At 46.0% G+C, this 23,241-nt stretch overlaps 1 protein-coding gene across 13 annotated transcripts in view; it reads right to left on the bottom strand.

The window, feature by feature from the left end:
- LIMCH1 (LIM and calponin homology domains 1) overlaps positions 1 to 23,241 on the bottom strand; it is a 367,764-nt gene that overhangs the window by 59,682 nt on the left and 284,841 nt on the right. For 9 of the 13 annotated variants that reach the window (XM_055140738.1, XM_055140740.1, XM_055140745.1 and 6 more), the window contains 3 exons: positions 8,006 to 8,041; positions 2,629 to 2,755; positions 106 to 263 (listed from right to left, as the gene is read on the bottom strand). In XM_055140738.1, the coding sequence (XP_054996713.1) occupies positions 106 to 263; positions 2,629 to 2,755; positions 8,006 to 8,041 (321 nt within the window). The remainder of the gene's footprint in view (positions 1 to 105; positions 264 to 2,628; positions 2,756 to 8,005; positions 8,042 to 23,241) is intronic. The other 4 variants (XM_055140741.1, XM_055140742.1, XM_055140749.1 and 1 more) reach the window with 1 other exon arrangement.

The following is a 23,241-nucleotide window of genomic DNA, read 5'->3' as shown; positions in this document are numbered from 1 at the left end:
GGCTGCCTGGGACGGGGGCGCCGAGCCGGTGCAGCTCACCAGCAGCGGGTGTTAGAGAAAACACAAGGGGCACGGTAAAAACCAACACCAACAGAAAGAACCCACTTCTCTTGCACAATTTCTCTGTAGGTTTTGATGCTTTTCCTCCGTTCACTTATCCCATCCTCGCCAGCCAGTAACTTCTCCATTTTTTTTCTCTCTTCCTCTTTTTTGATTAAGTCCTGGGAAGCACTTCTCCTACGACTCTTCCAACGAGCCAGGTCCTAGGTGGGTGCAGAAATAGGGGAGAGAATATGCGTGGTCAGACTGGCCCCTAAGTTCTTTCCTTCTCTCCTGAGGGGCCACTAACTCTGGGGCACACGTGACACCAAGACATTCACACTGCAGGTACGTCTAGAGGAAGAGGAATGGCAATATGAACACAGCGTCCATTTCATGTCAGTTTCCACACTTTAAAGCAGTACTTCATGGGGCTGGAGCGATAGCACAGCGGGTAGGGCATTTGCCTTGCACGGGGCCAACCGGGCTTCGATTCCCAGCACCCCATATGGTCCCCTGAGCACCGCCAGGGGTAATTCCTGAGTGCAGAGCCAGGAGTGACCCCTGTGCATCGCCAGGTGTGACCCAAAAAGCAAATAATAATAATAACAATAATAATAACAATAAAATAAAAATCGTTACTTCACAATGCAATAATGAAGTCAGAAACTTCATTTCTTCCTATGTATGGCCTCAGCAGTATCAATGGACTTGTCTCACTGTAGGGGACTAAGAATAACTCATAGGACCAAAACAATTTCTCTAGAGAAAAGAGGTTGAAAAAAAAAAACTGGGGCTGGAGCAATAGCACAGCGGGTAGGGTGTTTGCCTTGCATGCAGCTGACCTAGGTTCGATTCCCAGCATCCCATATGGTCCCCTGAGCCCCGCCAGGAGTAATTCCTGAGTGCATGAGCCAGGAGTAACCCCTGTGCAACACCAGGTGTGATCCAAAAAGAAAAAAAAAAGCCTAAAAGGCAAGGAAAAAATGAGGTTTGGGTTCTTCCAGAACTGATAAGCCTCTGTGTGAATGCACTGACAACCAAGAATGACGATCCTGGAATTCTGCAGGTGAGACTGTGGCTGTGGGGAACCACCCATCCCCATCTCACCCATGCCTGGCACCTATGCATGTTTCTTAGCTTCTCTGTACCTTGGTTCCCTCAACTCTAAACTGGGTACAATAATAACATCCTCCCATAGGCTGTCACGAGAGCTGTGAGCCATAGCTGACACACAGGAGGAGAGACCGGCAGACGTCTGGGCAAATGGTAAATTCAAGTTCAAAAGAGCGATTTTGAGAGCTCTCTGGAAACACTAGCTTCTCATCTCATTCTCCACGCACTTGGCTGCCCTGCTCTCAGCCCCCCTTCTCCAGTCGCTCTGAGGTCAGCAGCTGCCCGCGCTCTCTCACTCTGCTCTTTCACTCACCAATGCTCACCTGGGACTCGCCTATGGTACTGAGAGCAGCAGACATCGCTATGTACTACATACTAAGGGGATGATGAGAATGATTATATGTCAGCAGGCACCTAGAACATTCCTGGGGGACTGGAGCTGTAGTACAGTAGGTAGGCCACTTGCTTTGCATGCGGCTGACCTGGGTTCAATCCCCCGGGCACCCGTAGGGTTTCCTGAGCCCCATCAGGAAGGATCCCTGAGCACAGAGCTAGGAATAAGTCCCAAGCACTGCCAGGTGTGGTTCCAAAACCAAAATCAAACACAAAATATTTTTTAAAAATGAGAGAGAGACTGTCACTGTCACTGACATCCCTTTGCTCATCGATTTGCTCAAGTGGGCACCTGTAACATCTCCTAACATCTCCATTCTGAGACTTGTAGTTACTGTTTTTGGCGTATCGAGAGAGACTAAAATTTAAAAATAAATAAATAAGAGAGAGGACAGGACATGCCCCAGGAATTTGCTTGCTGTCACCATTGTCACAGATAAGGCCATGCTTCAGAAGACACTGAGCCCTTCTCAGCCCCACGCCAGTCACTGGCTCGCCTCTACTTCCTCTCTCCTTGGTGGCCAAGCTTCTAGCAAGGGTACTTGCTAGTGACACGTCTGGGTCATTCACTCCTCAGTCTTCAGGTTGCTATAACCTTCAATCAAGACAATGATGGATGTCAGGGTTTAAAGTTCTCTTTAAACTTTAAGGGGAGGGAGGGACCTGGGTAGAGGGGAGGGGCGGGGAACAGCTCTGGGGTGAGGCCGGTACAGGATCAGAGCAGGCACCAGGACTGGAGTTTGCTTCCAGTCCTGCATAGCCCCCCTTCCCCGGCTCCCCACTGCTGGGTGTAGTCCTGGTGGTCCCCAGAACCTGAGCAGCACCTGTCACTGCTGCAGTGTTAAACCAGTAAGCCCAGTGGGCAAAGATTGCCGGAAAGACACCTGCACCGCCCCCCCCTCCACCACACCAGCAAAGCCTGGGAGCCCCGCCCCCACCCAAATAAATACAAACAAAAAAAGTTAGATTCTATTAGGGGCTCCCTTTCCTTGCTTTGCCTTGATTCCAAGAGCAAGTCTCTCTGCCCCGCCTGCTTCTCTGCTGTTCCCAGAGCTGCCCCCGGCCCTGGCCAGCACTCACGTCCTGCCACTTGTCGTCCTCTTCGCGCAGCTGGGTATTTATCAGCTGCAGCTGCTCCTGGCGGGCCCTGCTGTGCGGCTGCACCGCGGCTTCCTCCTCGCACCGCATGTCAAACATACTCGTGCTCCTGAGCGGGGAGAGAACAGACAAACCCCAGCGGGATCAGCGCCCACCGTGTCTCCCCGCCTCGGGCCGCGTGGGGGCGCTCCCGCGCCAGGAGAAGGGAAAAGAGCCGCGGGACTCGCAGTCGTCAGTTCTGACCCCAGGCGGGGCGTAGCGGGCAGCGGGCATGCTGGCAGTCCCCATCCCTTCTCCTTTGGTCACAAAGGCAAAAGTAACCACTTTTTTTTTTTTCTCCAGCAGTAGCTGCATCAGCTGAGCTCTAATGCAGCTGCCAAAAAAAAAAAAGTTTAAAGAAGAGTTAAAAAAGTATTTGTAGGGCTGGGTTCCTCATTCAGAAACACATTTAAAAACACAAGAACTTTAAAAGGAGTCACGAAGGGAGAGTGCGGGGAGGAAGATGCTTTGCATGAAGTGAAATGTGAACAAATGCTTCTGTGTAAAGAGTTGGCTTTAGTGAGAGGTCATTTTTTTCTATTCTCAAAAATTAAAAAAAAAATACACATATGATTCCCCAAGTCCAAGACACTCACTTTTTCATATTGGATTTTCTGAATTGGGGAATACATTGAACAAGTCTGCATTCATGATGCTTCTGATATCTGACGCGGTTCTTCCTATTTATATCGTCCATAAGTGGATCATGCAGTTGATGGCTTCTTGGACTCATAGACTCTTAGGTATTTTAGAATAAAACATATCAATCAGCATCCTAATATTCTCACCATTGATTTACTACTTTTTGGTTTTTGTTGTTGTTGTTTTTGGCGACTTCCAAATTTACTCTTTTAAAAGAAAAGGGATAGGAAAGCAACTTCTGGAGCCCCTTGTATCCCTGATCTATCTTATATATGAGCTTATTAAATGTTGGTTAAGACCCTGGGCTGCTCTAGTGATGCTTACCTGTACCTGTGTGATAGTGAAAGCTGGAAACAGAAGGATGGAAACAAATAAAGAGCAAAGCAATGTCCTCCTCCTTTCCCCTCTTAAAAAAAAAAAAAACACAACTCTTTAGGAGATAACTAGCTTGGGAGCCAAGCAGGTTAAATAGTCCCCCAATCAAAGAGTCTTTGCAAGGTCAGTGGGACCTGTTGGGGACAGAAATCGGTGAGGGTCCAGTCCTGAAGCCAACTATACACAAAGGAGAAAATCCCCCATATTCAGGCCCCAGTGGGTTCCAGGCATCCTCAAGGATGCCCGATGCCTCTGTCACCAGGGGCAGACTGGACCCAGCATCGAGAGACACCAGTGGGGTTCTGAGTAGGCAGCTCTCTGGAAGCAGATGATCCCTGGAGCAATGTCAACAGCCCTGGGCTTTATTTAGTTCACTCAGAATGAATTTGTGTGGAGGTTCCAGCTGATGGTGAAGTTTGACATGAGAGCGGAAATGGAAGGTGTCATTAGTCTTCCCCAAGGGAAATCTAGGAATTGGAGTGCAGATAAGGTCCCTGCCTGACTCTGTGAGCATGGCCCTGCTGACCAGCCGAGTGGACATCCCAATGCAGTGAGTATCAGAGGAGCCACTTGGCCTTACCCAAAAATGCCAACGCAGAGGAGGACTAGTAATTCGCATCTCTTTCTCTTGTTTATGAGTGTTGGGTTGGAAAGACTTAGGAATTTGTGGGATTGGGTAGAAAGATCCAATTCATGATTCCTCACACATCATAGATCAGAATTCCTGTACACAGAGGAGACCTCCTTCTGCAGTCACGGTTTTAGAAACATTTTACCTGTACATGGAACTAATTCAGGCAGTTTATCTTTGAGGGTCTCTCCAGTCTTTGCCAAGGTGAGAGACGCTAGGAAATGCTGCGCTGGGACACTAGGGTCTTGGCAGATGGCAGGGGAGATGTGGGATCAGAGGAACCCCCTTTTTTGGACTTTGCCATTGCTGTTTCTCCAAGGGCAGGACTTGGGCTGGAGAGATAGTATGGCAAGCAGGGCGCTTGCCTTGCAAGTAGTCAACCCAGGGTTCAATCCCCAGCACCCCCTGTGGCTCCTTGAGCCTGTTCAGGAGAGATCCCTGAGCACAGAGCCACGACAAAACCCTGAGCACTGCTGATGTGGCCCCAGTACAAAAAAAAGAAAAATCCCTCAAAATTAAAAGGGCTAAAAGGACAGAACTTTGGTTGAGGCCATCATGGGTGACTGAAAGAGTCTTTTTCCAGGACCTGGGAGAAGAGCAGCCTTCTCCAGAGCTTGGGGTGTGGAGAACCTGGGAGAAGGCCTGCAGGTCTTGGTCTGAACCTCTGCGCCCCCCAGGAAGCTGTGAGCACCCCACCCTCGAGCCACCAAATGAGGGCGAGTAAAAGCAAAAGGGAAGAAGCTCTCGTGTGCTCTCTCCTACACTAGCAAGGACAATCTCCCCTCACAGGATGGATTTCATTTATTTGGGGAGGGGGAAGGAAGTGTCACACCCAGCAATACCCAGGGCTTTCTCCTGGCACTGTGCTCCTGGCAGGTCTGGGAGACCCTAACGAAAGACAGGAGCTGAGAGCTGATAGCACGAGACAGAAAGGAAGCCGAGTCGCGGCGGAGAAGAGGCTCCCCACTCGGAGGCTGACGGTGTCTGGGATGACGGTATGCATGGCTAGGGATGGGCTGGGGACCCCAAGGAGGCCAGGTCCCAGAATCCCGAGGGGTCTGGCAGTAAAGGAGCTTCTCAGCACCAACAGCCTGGCCCTTGGGTGCAAAGCCCAGGAGTCGGTGGGGGGTTTTGGCGTGTGGGTCGGGAGGGGGATGGAACCCAGGCCCCTTCCAGATGAAGCATGTGCTCTACCACTGAGCGCCGTCCTCCATCCCCAGCCCTGGGCTGGAATGCTTGAGGGCTGGGATGAAATTATGTCCAGGGGGTGCCTGCAATTGCTTCGGAGTCACATGCAACACGCAGAAGGGACTTAAGAATAAACCGGGCCTGCGTCTCACAATATCCCGGCCGGGTAGGTGGGTGGAAGGTTGGGAAAAGAGGCATGTGGAAGTGAAGAAAAAGGGCAAGAAGGTGAAACTTAATCTATGGAAACATTCTTGGGCGGCCAGGAGGCGGAAATTTCTGTTTGCCTGTGTGGTAGGTCTGCCCCGGACCTGCATTTTCTTAAAGGGCACATCTTGTTTTGATTGGGGCTGTATTTTAAGAATGTGTCAATTATGAATAAATAGAGCCTGTGCCAATAATTGCCCTGAAAGGGTTTGGGAAAGCGAGGCGGAGGGGGGGGGCGGCGAGGGAATAAACATATTCTATGTTTCTGTTTTAAAAATAAACTCCAGATAGGCACATTTTCCATTTTGTTTCCCCACTTGGTTTCACGTAAATTGTGTCTACTCCAAACAGGAAGGCAGCATTTTGGATTTTTCGAGATTAAGACCTCAGAGGGAAAGATGCTCCTTTTACCTTTCTTAGCGAGTAAGGCAGTTTTTCGTAACTGTAAAGCACAGCAGGAAGTGCCCTTCTCAGACTCTATAAATGAATAAAGTTCACTTTTCCTGTGGGTAAGGTTTTAGACTCAGGTAGAAGCAAAACTCAAAAATCTTCCTCGTGTGGGGCAGGGGAGATAATTCAACTGGCTGAGTGCACGCACACATGGTTTGCATGCATGAGGTCCTTCTTAGTCCCCAGCACCCCATGGTCCCTGGAGAACCACCAGGTGTGGCCCCTAACCAAAAACCTCACCAAATCTGAATTCCCATCCACTGGATACAATGATCCTTTCAGTAACTGTGGACTCTCACCATGGTGGAATTTGAAAGGAATCACCATGGACCAATTTTAGAGACGCCTTAACTCCAGGCAGTCTGTGGAGCTCGGGCAGAATTTGCTTCTGCCACCTGAATGTTTTATCAGTCAGGCCATAATGCCAGCCTAGAGGATACGTCACAAGCCTGTGTCCAAGGCTGGAGGGTTAGGCTGCTTCGAACTACAAGGACACTACTCAAGGCCAGTTTGACCAAGAACACGGACACACCACAACTGGTGATGCTCAGTGTTTACTCCTGGCTCTGGGCTCACAGCTCACTCCTGGCAAGGTTGGAGAGACCATATGTGGTGCTGGGGATGGAATGTGGCTTAGTTGCATGCCAGGCAAGCACACTACCCAATGTACTATCTCTCCAGCCCAGAAGTTGGATTTATTAAAATACAGAGCCTGGCAAGCTCCCGTGGCGTATTCGATATGCCAAAAACAGTAACAGTAAGTCTTACAATGGAGACATTACTGGTGCCCGCTCGAGCAAATCGATGAACAATGAATGGGATGACGGTGACCGTGACCGTGACAAATACTCCAAGCCAAGCCAGGCTGCAGGCCCTAGAGCAAATATAGGCCCTAGTTTCCAGTATACTGTGTCTGGGCAAACATTTCTGACAGGGAGTTAATGCAGTCCAAAGAAGAGGCTGTGGATTTTTCTTGAAATTTGATGTGAGTTGTGGGATGGGGACTGGACCTCTGAGAGGAATGGAACCAGGCAACAGGGGACAAAGCACTGGCCGTGTTTCAGAGCTTGACCTCTTGCTTTGCCACGCAGCTCAAACAAAGCCCCAATGCTGAGATCTCTGGCAGTCCACAGTTTACTCCAACCTGGCAGGAATTTGGGCCTCTGAATCTATAATTAGTGGGTTCGTATTTTTTTTTCTCAATTCAGAAAAAAAATGTGGCTAGGAGAATGACTGTTTCCTTGTTAACTCTAGGTCCAAACCTACCAAGAAGAAAAGGTGAGGGGTTGGAGGAGATTACAGTGGGTCGGGTGCTTGGCTTGCACATAGCTGACCCAGGTTCAAATCTGGCCATCCCATATATTCCCCTGAGCACTGCCAGAATTCCTGAATGTAGCACCAGAACTAACCCCTGAGCATTGCTGGGTGTGGCCCCCCAAACCAATAAATAAATAAAAATATAAAGTTCTTAGTTAAAAATAAAAGAAAAAAAGAAGAAGAAATGCAGAATAATGTTTTAGCCATTCCAGGGTTCAGAAGGGGACTTACATTCAACCCATACCAGCATCCACTGGAACACGCCCCTTCTATGAAAAGCAACTGGTTAAGTTTTAAGCGGCAGCTGCATGTTAGAATCATGCTTAAGTTGCTTTTCTATTCCTCTCTCCTGCCCAGAACACATGTTCTGCATTCCAACTTCAAGTGCATTCTGCCAAAGTTGGTTAGCTAGTCAGGTCAATGTTTTATCAATTGCATTTCAATTAGTGGTCAGTAGAAGCATGCAGTTTAGGCTGGTAAGTAATGTATTCCTATGAATACAAGACAACTTACTCTGCGTCATCAGACACAGGAGTTCTTGGACCGTATCTACAAGACCAAATACAAAATTAGAGTAATGGCAAGAGACAAGGTTCACACCATAACCAAGCTGGAAATAAAAACTACTGGTGAAATAAATACACATATGTGCGCCGAACTTTTTATTTTTACTTTTTTTTGCTGATTATACTGTAAGAGAAATATCTTTACACAATTAGCAAGTCTGTGAATAGCTGAAAATGAAAAAAAAAAGTGTTAGCATTTCTAAAGGATGCAAAATTCATATTAAAATCCAGAAGAGATGTGAAAATAATCCCCCATGCTATTCACAAAGGAACAAAGCATCCCATATAAGCGTACAAAGGCTTTGGTGCAGCCCAGCATGTTTAGAGATGGCGGTTTCAAATCAAACCTGGATTGCCGGCATTCACACACAGTTAACTGTTTATGCCTATCTTGTGGCAGTCATAGGCTGTAATGGACACTCCACACACCAGCACACACTTACTGACCCTCTCCCTGATGTGTTAATGCTTTTGCACACATGACATCAAAAAGCATTTCTGCACTTTTCTGAAAACAAACCAGAACTCCAGCCAGAACCCCAACCAAGGCCTTCCACATGCATGTGACAAAAACCACAATTCCTAGAAAACTGGCAGTCTTAATCAAAACCAGACTGGGGTGATATTCCATAACTTGAAGAAACCACACACACACACACACACACACACACACACACACACACACACACATCTTTTATGATCTTCTGATCATTCAGAATTACAAAGCTATATGCTCTATGATATAGGTTCTTTAAGTTTAAATATGCACAATAAACAACTAAATTAGAAAATAAATTAGAACATGACAAGCACATTTTTAAAGAATATTTTAAGCAGAATTTTTAAAAAGGTAGCTCTCATAAATGACTATTTTTTTAGCAGAAGGTTCTGGCTTACCTAGACCCTGAAAGGCGGTTCATTTCTGCACTCTGATGGTGGACAAAGAATTATTTGAGTGAAGAAAATATGACCTGCTTTCAGTTTCCAATAAAGTTAATTTTGGGGTTGTCAGCAAAAATTACTTGGTCCCATGTTCAGTTTCATAACAGTTTATGGGGAAAAGAGCAATTTTTTAAAGATCTCTTCCTATTATCGTAGAGAAACCAGAACACATGATGTACACATGAACACCCTTGGTTCATGCTTTTTTCATTCTTTTTCATTGTCAAACAGTCTGCATTTATTCTTGGTTCTTTTTGTTCACAATGAAGGCAGCTCCAGCATGCAAAGCCCGAGATCTCTGTAGGAATGGCTCAAAGGAAGATGAGGAAAGGGATTTGTGGATGGCTTTCTTTGGGCACTAATACACAGTTTGAATTTCTCCAGTAGACAGACAGCTTCAGAAGGTGCTAAAGTTTAATCTGAGGCACTCAATTCCCCGCAACCACTACTACACTGAGGCAAAAAAACCCAATGGCTTCATTCACATCAAGAAAGAATGCAACAATAGTTAATTCTGAAGCATGGATCAATGTGTCAAGGGTAATGAATAAACCTCCAGGGACAGACTTATTCAAATATAGTGCTTTCTAAATTACGCCTGGAAAGAGCAGAGAAGCTACTCTGAACAATGGTTAACCTGGAAATAATCCATTAAGAATTGGTATGTGGTTTAATATCTCTATTTGAAATTTAGATCAATGCTTCATTAGAAAGTTTACTACCACAGACAGATAACCCTAAGGGTTTTCCCAAACCACACACCCACAGATACTGGTGTTGTGTGCTTGGTATGGCATAAATGGGCCGACAAGTATGTATTCTTCCAAGTATGGCTTTGTTTTGTTTGTACGTCATACCAGGAGGTGCTCAGGGGCTACTCTGTGCTTGGGGGACCTGACAGGGGATCATGAAATTCTGGGTTCGAACCCATACCTTCAGCATGCCAAGCACGCATTCCTGCCGAGGAACTATCTCCCCAGCCCTGAGTCTGGTTTCTTTGCCACATTTTGTTTCTGAGGCTCAGCTATGTGGCACTGACGATATGTTTGAGTATAAACTGCTTCTTCACACAGAGTTAACCACACTTCACCAACATCTTTGCTAAGCAATGCAAAGTTACACGAGAATGTCAGCTCATGAGGGGCAGAATTTTTTTTTCCAGTTTCCCTAAATAGTGACCAGACCAGACTTGCAACAAGAACTCACTGAAGTCTTACTGGATATTCTGAGAGTGAAAAGGAAAGAACAGCGCCACCACCGATGAGAACCTCCATTTGCTATAAGCCTCTAGTATAAATTTATGGATTTTAAGGAAGTTCCTTTCAGATAAACTGGTCAGCTTTAAAAGTCACCGATTTAAGCAGATGGCCTCTGTTGTTAAAGAGGAGATAATTAGAACTTGGACTTCAAATAACTTTCCCAGTTGTTCTTAATATAAGAAGGAAAGGGAAGCTCAAGAAATCACTAATAAAGAGATTTTTTAAAAATGTAACATAGGTGTGTCAATAGACATTTAGGTACAACATTGGCCAGACACATCGAAATTGGCATTAAGCACTTGCCACACACAGAAAGCAATTGAAACAAGTCGAAGTGCGAGGGTAGGCATATTCAGAAAGATAAGGGAACATGCCATTCACCTATCAGTTGTGACTCCTAATACTAATAAAGTGCATCAGGATCAATCACTACTGTTATATGTTTCCATATGCAGCAGAAGCTTTATTTGAATGGAGAGGAGGAAAGGGTTTTACTGCTCACTTGAGGGATCCCCTGTTCCCGGGCATAGTGATTCACACCTGCACTAACTCAATAAACATTTGCTGAGAGGGAACTTGAGCTTCTCAGGCACCTGCCATCACACTAGGCTTCTGATGTTGTCTCTTTGTGCTCCAACTAGTGGTTCACTCTCATCAGCCTAGAAATGACTTGTGCTGAATCACCAAGAGAGGGCAGAGAGAAGGGCAGGGAATTCATTGATCAGAAGCCAAGAACTCTGCTAGGATCCAGTAAGGCCCTGATTGCATCGGGATTGTGGCTAGCGACTCAAACACCACGCATTAAATCTTAGATCTGAAGTGACCAATGGGTAGACAGAAGCCTCAGTGCCCTACCTGTAAAATACAAGTGAAAATTCTCCCTCTCAAAGATTATGTGAGGAATAGTTGGATGCAGTGTGACATGGATGTGGAGTGGGTGGGGGGGGTTGGGTACATTAGTGGTGGTGAGGGGGAGTCTGGGTACATTTGTGTTGATGAGGGTAGGTCACTGTGTACATCAAGACCATAAATGTCAACATCATTGAAAATACATTACCTTATCTGTAATGATTAAAAATTTTTATATAAGGTTGTGTGAGGCATCAGTAAATGGGAGAGTACCCAGTTTGTCCAGGAGGCAACCCCAAGGCCTTATTTCCTTCTTTACGTTTTTTTCTTACTTGCTTCCTAACGATACCCACACAGGACACAACATATCGGGGCTCTGGGAAGTGTATGGGGACAGGAATACCAATCCTCTGTCACTTACCACTTAAACCGTCTATCAACATATATTAACCGAAATCAAACCATAAGGCTCAGGGTTACTATTTCCCTACTCCTTTCTCATTTAAAATCAAGTCAGAGCCTGGACCAGAAATTTGTTTTCCACTTCTAGAAAGCACTATTAATTATGAAATGAAAGAAAATGATAGTTTTGCAGGTCAATTATATCTTCTTTGAACCTCCAGGAATCAGAATAAAATCAAGGGGGTGAGAAAGTCCCCACTGGATGCCGAAGGATCCGAAATGAGCTGGAAAGATCCTTTACTAGGAGTGATAGAAGAAATGGGAGCTTTCCATTTAGTCTGTCCAGAGGATGAATCGGAAAGAATGTTGAACAGTGAAAAAATCCACAGCTCAGCTAGTGTTTCTGTACCTGCTTACATGCAAACATAACATAACAAAACAAAAAACACTTTCCTGGCAGACTGGGCTCATTTTAGTCCATTTCCACTACATTAGCAGGTGAGTGACCTTGAAGTGTCCTAGTGCTGAAATGACCTACTCACAGCACGTCTCACGGGCAGTCTGGAGAAACAACGTGGTGAGGGCATGGGGTCATCTTCCGACTTCCCTCATTGCTGAATCCTTGGCAGGTGCCACTATAACCTGGTGCTTTGCAAATGGAAGCAGAAGGAACTTTGGATTAGATAGATCCAAAGTATCAGAGAGACATTCTTGTTTCTGTCCATCCTCTAGGGGAATCCTCAACTTTCTGTGACTTTTCAGTTCATATTCCCTGCAGGAGCGGCGATCCTCCTAAGTGCCTTTACTTTATTTTATTTTTTTGCTTTTTGGGTCACACCCAGTGATGCACAGGGGTTACTCCTGGCTCATGCACTCAGGAATTATTCCTGGCGGTGCTTGGGGGACCATATAGGATGCTGGGAATCGAACCGGAGTTGGCTGTGTGCAAGGCAAATGCCCTACCCACTGTGCTATCGCTCCAGCCCCAAGTGTCCTGTTATTTTTAAAAAAAACTTTTAAACAAGAACTCTGATTTACAAAGTGTCGGTTAGTTGAGTTTTAGATGTATAATATTTCAACACCAATCCCACCACCAGTGTCAACTTAGCTCTACCAGTGTTCCCATAGTCCATTCCCATCACAATCCCCACCTGTCAGCTGGACAGGCACATTACAAAGTTTCCATGGTTGCAGCTGAGATCTTATGTTTTCAGTTTTGCCGAGTCCGTGTTTTGGGCAGATGGCTGTACCACTCACCGGCGTTAGGGAAGCCCTGATGCCTGTTCACTATTACTTCCAGTTCTCTACCTACCCCCACCCTTGATTTCTTTCTAGTTTTTTCTCCTCTCTAAACACTGGGGTCAAGGGTGATTGAGGCATCCCCTTTCACTGTAGCACATTTCCCCATCCAGTATTCCATATACTACAGATATAAGATAGAGATTATCCTGTGTTTGTCTTTCTTCTTCTGGCTTCCTTCACGCAACCTGATAGCTTCCAGTTCCAACCAGGGTGCCGCAAACGGCATGATTTCACTCTTGAGTGTCCCATGCTCAAAACAACAACTATGCAGACCATATTCAGTCCTGTCAGACAAAGGCCACTTCCTGGGAAAGATATTTCCAGCAATGTCTCTCACAGGCATTATGTCAAGACACAAGAAGCCAAGGCCCCTGGGGGCAGAGCACGCATCGGCACACGGCGGGCCTCCATCATGCAGCTGGGACTTACACCTGTGCAAAGCTCCCTTTGGAGGGCCCAGGGTTCCTGAGAGTGAAATCTGGCCAGCACGCAGCCCCATGCAAAGGTGACCACCTCTTGAGGCTCGGGCATTGGAGCCGGGCTGCGGCTAATTATACCCCTCGAAAGTCACCTCACTCCATGCTGGATCCGGGAGCAGCAGCAGGGATATCCTGCAGCTCAAAGCTGCTTGCGGGCGCACATGACAGCCACACACAGCAGGGCCGGCACACCCGGGCAGGCAAGCGAGGTGCTCACAGTGGCTGGCCGTGCTCCCTAGCTCTCTCAGCTTCGGGCGGCACCTCAGGATCTCTTCGAGCAGCTTCTTCTTCGTGCTCCTCCATGCTACTCCGTGGCAGCTGCTCGGATGCGGCTAAAGCCAGAGAGAAGTGCTTTACCCGTCAGGGCGGGATTCACACCCCGGGCCTGATCCTCGGGGAAGAAACCTGGCTGCTCACCGTCCTCTGTCTTCCTCGGGGCCCTGCTCACCCTGCAGTCAGGGACTTCCTGGGACTCGGACACAGAAGCCAGCCAGGAGCCCCTTTCGCAACAGTCATCTACATCCGAATTCCCTTTTCTGCTGAGAATCAAGGGGGCAGCGGTGGCGAGAGAGAAGAGGAGGAAGAGTTATGGGGGTCATTGATGCTGACGGGCTGGTAGCCAGCTGGCTCTTATTCTAGAAGCAGGTTAGTGAGGATAACCCACTCGGATTGGCATAGTGGAATGGAAACTCCTGCCTGCCCAGACCAGAGAAAAATCAAAGAGGGCTGGCATGGCTCTGTCGCCACGGGCATTCAGCGCTGGTCAGACACTCAAAGGGGGGGTCCAAGAGGCAGCTCAATGCACTCAGCACACGCTTTGCATGCAGGAGGCCTGGGTTCAACCCCTGGTATTGCAAGGTCCCCTGAGCGCAGTTGGGAGCAACCCAGAGCACGGAGCCAGAATAAGTTCCCTAGGACCACCAGAAGTGGACTCCTATCCCCCCCCCCCCCCGCTAAAGTAAACCCCCCCAAACCCTCATAGCATTATTTCTTAGGGATTTTTCAGTCGCACTCTTTTACTCTATATCCCCATGCGTCTCTGAAACCCCCCAACTGCAGCTTTTTCCCGCCCCCTTTCCTCTCTGGTGCCATCACAGCCTGGACCTGAGTCCCCTGGGCATGGTGCACGCAGCAACAGGTTTCCTTTGGACCGCAGGGCAAAGCATCCTGTGTTAATGTCTTGCACGCGCTTCCCTGCCAGGTGGGCGGCAGCAGCAGAGTTCAGCAAAAGCGCCTCTGAAAACCACGTCCTCCACGGAGGGTTCCTTCCACGGGCTCCAGCAGGCTTGGAAAGCAGCAGCGCCTCTCATGCGGCTCTCAGCGGGGCAACAAATACCTGTGGTCGGTTTGTGGGTGGTGCATCGGGTCCTCCTCGAAGCCGCGCGTTACCTCCGATGCAGGCGACCCCGAGCCAGTTTGACTCGGGCTGTCAGAACTGATGACTTTCACCTTCTTCCTGGGCCCAGCCTTGCCAATGCTGAGCCGCTGCCATGTCTGCTGGTCTATTTCTGTCACTGGTCCAAAGTGCACAAACTTCTGCCTGGGGCCGGAAGCCTTCTTGTAAGCCTGGGCTTTGCGGCCAGCGAGATCATCATGGAGGGCAGTTTCTGCTTTAATTTCTGGCAAGGGCTCAGGGGCACTGATGTGTTCAACAGCTCCATCCCTAGTTAGAACCGGAGATAAATTCTAAAGGTTTCTAAGGCAACGTGGAGCCCAAGAGTTGTGTGTGTATGTGTGTGTGTGTATGTGTGTGTGTTTGTTTAAAGCACCAGACACATGAAAACTATTTGTGTAGTTAGAACAGAACGTTTTTTCCAGTAATGAAGCAAAGAAAGACTAATCTTGCCTGTGAAAAGAATGCTTTGGCTTCTAGAGCCATACATTCAAATGATCATTTCCAAAATCATATATGCTGGCATAAGAAAACAGGCACTATAAAATAATCAGATTTATTTAAAAATCAAGGTTAAGGGCCTGAGAGGTAGTTCAAAGGACTGAGTGCCTGCTTTGCATATGAGAGGTTTGGGTTCTGTCTCCTACATTATATGGAGCCTAGAGCACCATCAGGAGTGTTCCAAGTCATCCATCTGCAAATAATAATCAAATAAAATTTGTGGAGTTTTTTTTTGTTTAAATCAAGTTTGGGAGCCTGAGTGATACAGCAGGTAAGATACTAGCCTTGCACGCGGCAAACCTGGGTTCAATCCCCCCACGCGGCAACCATAGGGTCCCTCGAGGAACTCCAGGAGTGATTCCTGAGTGCAGATCCAGGAATAATCCCTGAGCATTGCCGGGCAATGCTTTCCCCACCTCACAAAAAATCCCCTAAAATAAATCAAGTTTAAAATCCTTATAGTTAAACCTACCAGCATATCAGTCATTTGAATTAAAGAGGACGTTACTGTCCACATGGTCTGTAAAGTTTAATAGGAATATGTTCAACAATTTAGAAAAGACTCTGCATCTTGAGAGTCATTTCTTTCCAGACCAGGGTCCTTTTTAAACTGACAGGGAGGAAGAAGCACTGTATGGCTTCAATGTTCCGTCATTTCTCAATCAGGGGACCCAGGGGACTACAGACACACCTGGGTTTCTCTGACACTTTCAGCCTCTCCCAAGTCTCCAAGTCAGCTTCTGTGATGGTGGACGCAGTGATAAAGCATAGAGCTTCTCGGGGAGGGTCCAGGCGGGCCTGAAGTCTGCGCCGTGCCAGGTCATCCTTGCAAAGATCTGGCACCTTCTGGAGACCCTCTGCAGCACCACTCCGCCGAGCCCCGGGAAAACAGTTCACAGTGGACTTGACCTCTTTTGTTTGGCCCTGGTTTCTGTCAATTTGATCCAGGCCCCGACAGCACCAGAAAAATCAGGTTGTAGGAAGGGGAACAGATAAACAGAACGTCAAAGCAGAGAAATGCAGAGGGTGAGATGATGGAAATGCAGAAAGCATGATGGAAGAGCCTGCCCCTTTCTCTCCAACAACGTGGACTCAACTGGTACTTTGTGTTCCTTTCATCTTGGCTACCCTCTGACACTGTGCAAAATAAAATCTTTCCACCAGAGGAGTCCCTGACTGCATGTAGGCTGGACTCTGCTAAGACTATTAAGAATGGCAATAAGATTTTGGTGTGACAGTCATAATACCCAATTCCCACACTTGTCAAGTCATTGTAATGAACTTTGTTTTTCTGACCCAGTCCCTGAGTTCTCCTGGAATGTCTTCTCTAATGCCAGGAAATGTTAGTAATGAGCTCTGCAGAATTCAACCCAAGGATTAGTTTGGAGATAGCAGGAACCTTGTTCACGTATTAAACTTCTCAATCACAAGCACTGCCAGAAGCAGGTTCAGCTCAATTCTGAATGAAGTCTCAAGGTTCAAATTCCTCTCTCTCTGCTTCCTGACGACCTTCATTCAACTCAGCTAATAGAAACTCGAGGAACATCAGAGCACAGCCTGCCTCTTCACTTTCTCTGCTTTTTACCATTGGTTTCTTGTGTGAAAAATGGTCCCACCTTTATGGCTTTAACTGTTTTCCAAAAAGGGAACATTTGGGGACTCACGTGGACAAAAATGAAATTTGATTTTATTGTTTTCCAGTTGGAAGTTGTTATTAAGGTATCGTGACTTATAGTATCAATATTGTGTTTTTAAGCTAAAGCGTGGCATTTAGATGAATAAATATTGCATTATACTAGAAGTCAAGTGATAACTAAATATACTTCTTTTTCAGGAGGGACCTGCTAAACGGTGCTTGGGAGCCTGAGGACCAGTCCTGATGGTCATCAGCCTAATTTTGTGGGCCTGATGGTTCTCTGGCCTGAGGATGTGGTGCTGTGTGGCCCTGGCAGTGAAGTAGGCACCAGGGCTCTTTGGTGATTCAGGCAGTGCTGGGTCAAGCCTGAGAGGCCTTGCATATATGACACATGGACTCCAGTCCAGTCCTTTGAGCTATTTCTTTGGCCCTCTCAATGCTTCTTCTTCTTCTTCTTCTTCTTTCTTATTTTTTTGCTTTTTGGGTCACACTTGGTGATGCACAGGGGTTACTCATGGCTCTCCGCTCAGGAATTACTCCTGGTGGTGCTCAGGGGACCATCTGGGATGCTGGGAATCGAACCCGGGTTGGCTGCATGCCCTACCTGCTGTGCTATCGCTCCAGCCCCTCTCAATACTACTTGAAATAGAAAATCTCAAGAATATACATAAATGGGATTATTTATTATTTTCAAAAGATATAATCAAACCAAATAAGTCACACAGAAGATTTTGGAGTTGTGGCCTAGATGACATGGTGTGTTTCCTAACTACTATCTAGCAAATAGGAGGGCTATAGAGTTTTCAATTGACTTTCAGTCTGGGGAAGGGTATTAGGAATGACATAACCAAAAGTCACCAAGAAATCTTCTCTTGTTCCATCGGTTTTATGATGTACTTTTGAGAAGCTTTGGGCTGTGTTTCTCAATACAAAGCCAGATGACAAAAGACAAAGGCAGTTGGAAATACCAGGTAAAAGAGGAAGGATAAAACAAGATACAAAAGCTACTCCTTTTCTTACTAAGAGGCCAAGCCTATCAATGGTACCTGGATAAGAAATCTGTCCAGAAGTCTGTGCTTCAACTTGTAACAACAGACACTTCCTACAAGGCCCTCCAACAAGAATTTGTGACAAGGCACATCATTAGGAATCTGAGTGGAGAGCATCCCGAATCTAATAGGATACCACAAAACGCCAGGTCCATTTTTCTGTGCTCTAGGGATTATTACATGTATGGATTCTGTACTTGCTAGAAAACAAACCAAACCATAAAACCGTATGCTAAATACGCCATTGAGGTCAATGACTCTGTCCACCATAACCATGTTAGTTGTGTAAAGTACCCATAAGATATACTTAGTACAAGTGTCTCACACCCTCCTAGGAGATGGGCAATTAAGGAGACACAGAGGTAGCTGAAAACACATGGCTGAAATACATGCTTTGTATGTAGGGGGCCTGGCCTTGATCCCTAATACCACACGGTCTGTCCCCAGTCATCAGCAGGGGCAACCTCCAAGAGCTGGACAAGGAACAGCTCCAGAGAACCACGAGGATAGGGCCTCCAAACAAAATAAAAAGATGCCAATTAACTAATGAATATTGGAATTTTAGCTTTGAGAGGGGGAAAACTAAGAATGATTAACTCTGTACAATGGAATTTAGCAAATAGACACATTGTGAAATCATATACAAATCACTGAGGGTAAAAATGACTGCTAAATCGCATTTCGCTACTTTCCCAAATCAAGAGGATAAGAGGAGAGTTGGGAGAAGGAAGAATCATTTAAAACCAATTTCCATGATAGAATCAGTAGAAATGAATTAAATTTTTATCTGAGTTTTTTTGAATGAGAACTATCCACCATCAAAAATCTATTTGATCTTGACAGTGGCAGGGAAGGAGAAAGTCCTCTCCTTTCTCTATTACAACATCTCAAAGGATCTAATAAGAAAAAAAGAGCATTAGCTAAAGAATAAATATGTTTCCTACCTGAGGATGGACTAGAGCGATAGCACAGCGGGTAGGGCGTTTGCCTTGCATGTGCCCAAGCTGGGTTTGATTCCTCCATTCCTCTCGGACAGCCCGGCAAGGGACCGAGAGTATCCCACCCACACGGCAGAGCCTGGCAAGCTACCCGTGGCGTATTCAATATGCCAAAAACAGTAACAACAAGTCTCACAATGGAGATGTTACCGGTGCCTGCTCGAGCAAATCTATGAACAACGGGATGACAGTGCTACAGTTCTACCAGAGGACTGGAGTAGCTTTGAGAGTGTATATTTGTGCCAATAATGTCAACTGATGCCAATAGTACCCAAATGTAAAGATGTGCTCAAATACAGCCCATCTGTGCACTGAAGCTCAGTATTAATTTCAAGAATTCAGTCCAATCTTATATAGAGCCATTCTTCCCTCCACCATCTATACTTACTGAAGATTGGGCATTTGGAGTTGTGCCTCAAAATCACCACTATTAGCGACAATGTGCAATTGTGACAGGAAAGAAAAAAGGATGGGCTTATTACCCTACCAATCACACTCGCTTAGATATATTTTCTCTCTTTCTACAAACACACACACAAACACACACACACACACACACACCTTTTATATTCTAGACTTTCTTCTCCTGTGCTTCCCACTGAATGGTGTCTGGAACCATCTGGTTTCTCTGCCTCTTGCTTTGGGTAGGGGCCATAGAGGAGCTGGCTCAGAGGCACTGAAGGCTTGGTCTGGTTCATTCTTACTCTCCTTGCAGCAAAGTCATCTTTCTCAAGATCAGGCAGTCGACTTGCGACTTCATCTTCTGACTCCGAATCTTTGCGGTGTTGGTAGGTCAGGAAAGGGTTTTCTTTGCGAAGGATAATATCCCTCACTGTTTCTTCCGTGTCCCCCGAATGCTTTTGACTGATAGAGCAAAATTCAATGGCACTCCACAGGTGAGAAGACCAAAACATTTCTTTCATCCCTCTTTCCAGACAGAGCACTGTGAGTTAGTGAAAGGGCTTCTCACCACTCTGAGTTAGTGAAAGGGCTTCTCAGTCTTGTTAGTGGACATGATACCCGCCCAGAGCTGCCAGCCTTGTTAGGATGGGCTTTCAAACCTTGAATTTAGTCAGCGATTTGCCACACTAAGAATTTATCTCATTTATGAAGCACCATTAGCAAGAAAGGCAGGGTCCTAAATGGCTCTACAATGTAGGATTTCAGCAATTCAAATCCTTTACATAAAATTGGGAAAAGTCGGGGCCGGAGCGATAGCACAGTGGGTAGGGTGTTTGCCTTGCATGAGGCCGACCCGGGTTTGATTCCCAGCATCCCATATGGTCCCTTGAGCACTGCCAGGAGTAATTCCTGAGTGCAAAACCAGGAGTAACCCCTGTGAATCACCAGGTGTGACCCAAAAAGAAAAAAAATTGCTAAAAGTTGGAAACATTTCATTGTTCTTTTTTTCCCCCCTGAAGACATTATTAATGCATCCAGTAGGCACACAATTTGTTTTTGACTGGCAGGGCAAAACTTGGAGCCTAAGTTCAAACTAAGCTGGAGTAAACTAATGAAAGTTAGAGCAAATCTAGAATGAGGAGTAGTTTTCAAAGTGTGTGGAAGAGTTTTCTGCAGGGTTAAGCTAACCTGAAATATCTGGAACTGTGTATAACCATTCCCAGGGTAGACACAAGGCTTGACATCTTATTGTGAAGCCAGAGAGACAGCACAGCGGGAAGGCTCTTGCCCTGCATCCCAACAACTCTACTTCAAATTTCCGGCACTGCTGGAGGCCCCTGAACAACTCTAGAGGTTACTCCTGAGCACAGAGCCAGGAATAATCTCCTGAAAGCTGCTGCGTACATCCTGAAAACCCAAAGAGAAAGATGACATTTTTTTTTCATTCACAGAAGAAATGGAAGGAGCCCAAAAGGTTTCTATGAAGCAAAGTAAATCAGAAAGAAAAAGACAATTGGGTGACTTCATCTGTGTGTAAGTCACCCAATATGTGTATCCAATAAGGATACAAAACTGCTGAATAGACAAAATAAAATTAAGAAGCTAACCAATAAAACTAACTTTACCTGGGGGGGGTGCAGGAAACAATGAAGGGAGGAACTATGTAAAAATAAATGGTGGTGGGTTTTATTTATGAAACAAATTAAAAAAGACGACCCTATCCTTTGAGTTGCACCCTTGATTCCAGTCTCCAGTCTACGTCACTCTCTCTCCCGTCTGTCTCCTTACTGACCACGTCTGGCAAGAACTAGCTGCTGGTGGTTGATTTTGGCCATAATGACAGGGGGAAAGGAAAACCCTTTGAAGTAATGTCCTCAAAGGGGCATTATTTTAAAAAATCACCGACGATGATGATAAAGAAGATGGTGAAAGTTTACTGGGTGCACATTTGTGCTACAATTACTTCTCGTTTTGATTATTTCCATCCAAACACGATCCTTCAGTGTTATTGGCATCTTCTTTTTATAGGGTGGAAACAGAGGTAAGAAATTTACCCAAGGCCCAGGCACTCTGGATCCAGAAATTTTGTCTTAACCAATGGAATGTGCATTGAATAAATGATCAGCCTGGCAACAGTTTGGGAAGCAGAGTCATACCAAAAGGAGCAAAATAAAATAAGTCTCTCTCATTACTAAGGCAGCAGAGAATGAGAAATATTTTGGTTCCTAACCGGAAGGAGCCTGTGAGTTGTGCTTCAGATGGGACTGGGTTTGTATTACTGGCCACAGACAGCAGCAGTGAGTCAGGACTGACCTAGGCAGAATGCTAACTAATCACACCACACACTGCTTCCAGGGCACTTAACAGTTTACAAAGCCCTTTCAAATCACCATCTCATCTCAGCTGATGAGCTTAGGAGCAAATCCCTAGCTAGACCCTCAGAAATTCAAGAGGAGAATCTCTCTCTCTCTCTCTCTCTCTCTCTCTCTCTCTCTCTCTCTCTCTCTCTCTCTCTCTGACCTAGATCTGGGGTCTTACACTTTAATCTTCCCAAACTCAGGCAGATCTTTTGAAATAAACTACACGCCCTGCCCTTATGCAAATGACCATGTCAATTTGCCATGCCATGTGATCTGGAAGAATCTGGGGACTTCCTCTTCAAGAGAGCCCAGCCAGGCTACAAAATCACACATATTCCACCCTGGCTGGGAAGGGGGGATTTCTTTTGAAAGATCCCAAGTTTGGCTGGTCTCAGTTCAAATGATTTAATTTAGATAAAACAAAAAAGGCAAGAGGAGACTTCTTTGGCTTCTTAAGATACTTCCTGTTGAGTAGGTTAAAAAAAAAGTCACATGCTTAAATTAGGTCAAATCAGAGCAACCCCAGAGAAAGAAGAAAACAAATTCTGGGCTGATGCTGCTGGCCATGAAATAACAAATAGTTGGAAGGCAGATATGTAGGATTGATTGTGTGCACGGGTCTTTCACTTCGGAAATATTAAAATGGCTTTTTAATAACATGCTTTTCCTTTTTTTCCTTGAGGTATCTTAAATGTTGGACTGTGAAATGTCAGTACATTCTGTTTTTGCTTCTATAATGATCATCTCAGTGCAGCTTGTCCATGATGGACACACTCACATTCCTGATGACACTGCAGGCGGGGTTTATGAGGGGATCTAGACAGAGAAGATTGCAGAGGGTCCTGTCAGCTGAGCACAGTGGGTTCACTAAGATTTCAGGGGGCCATCAGAAAGAACAAGAACAACCAGTGCTGGCACGGACGTAGGGGGAAAGGGAGTGTCTTTCATGGATGGTGGAAATTCCAACTGGTCTAGCCTTTCTGGAAAACTATTGTTTTCCTTCAAAAACTAGAAATTGAGGGTCTGGAGGAATAGCACAGCGGGGAGGGCGTTTGCCTTGCATGCAGCCAACCCAGGTTTGAATCCCAGCATTCCATATGGTCCCCTGAACACCACCAGGAGTGATTCCTGAGTGCAGAGCCAGGAGTAACCCCTATGCATCGCCAGCTGTGACCCCCCCCAAAAAAGCAAAAAAAACCCAAAAACTAGAAATTGAGCTTCCATATGACTCCAAAATACCGCGTCTGGGAATATATCCTGAGGGTGCAAGAAAGCACAGTAGAAATGACATTTGTACCTGAATGTTCATTGCAGCACTGTTCATAATAGCCAGAAACTGGAAACAACCCAAGTACCCGAGAACAGAAGACTGGTTAAAGAAACTTTGGTCCATCTACACAATGGAATACTATGCAACTGTTAGGAAAGATGAAGTCATGAAATTTGCTTATAAGTGGATGGACACGGGAGTATTATGCTAAGTGAAATGAATCAGAAAGAGAGGGACAGACATAGAATGACTGCACTGATTTGTGGAATATAAAATAACATAATCTGAGACTGACACCCAAGGACAGTAGACACAAGGGCCAGGAAGATTGCTCCACAGCT

The sequence above is a fragment of the Sorex araneus genome, chromosome 5 (assembly GCF_027595985.1).
Source record: "Sorex araneus isolate mSorAra2 chromosome 5, mSorAra2.pri, whole genome shotgun sequence".
Taxonomy (NCBI): Eukaryota; Metazoa; Chordata; class Mammalia; order Eulipotyphla; family Soricidae; genus Sorex; species Sorex araneus.
The sequence above is the reverse complement of the archived record's forward strand: the minus strand, read 5'-3'. Positions and strand labels throughout refer to the sequence as shown.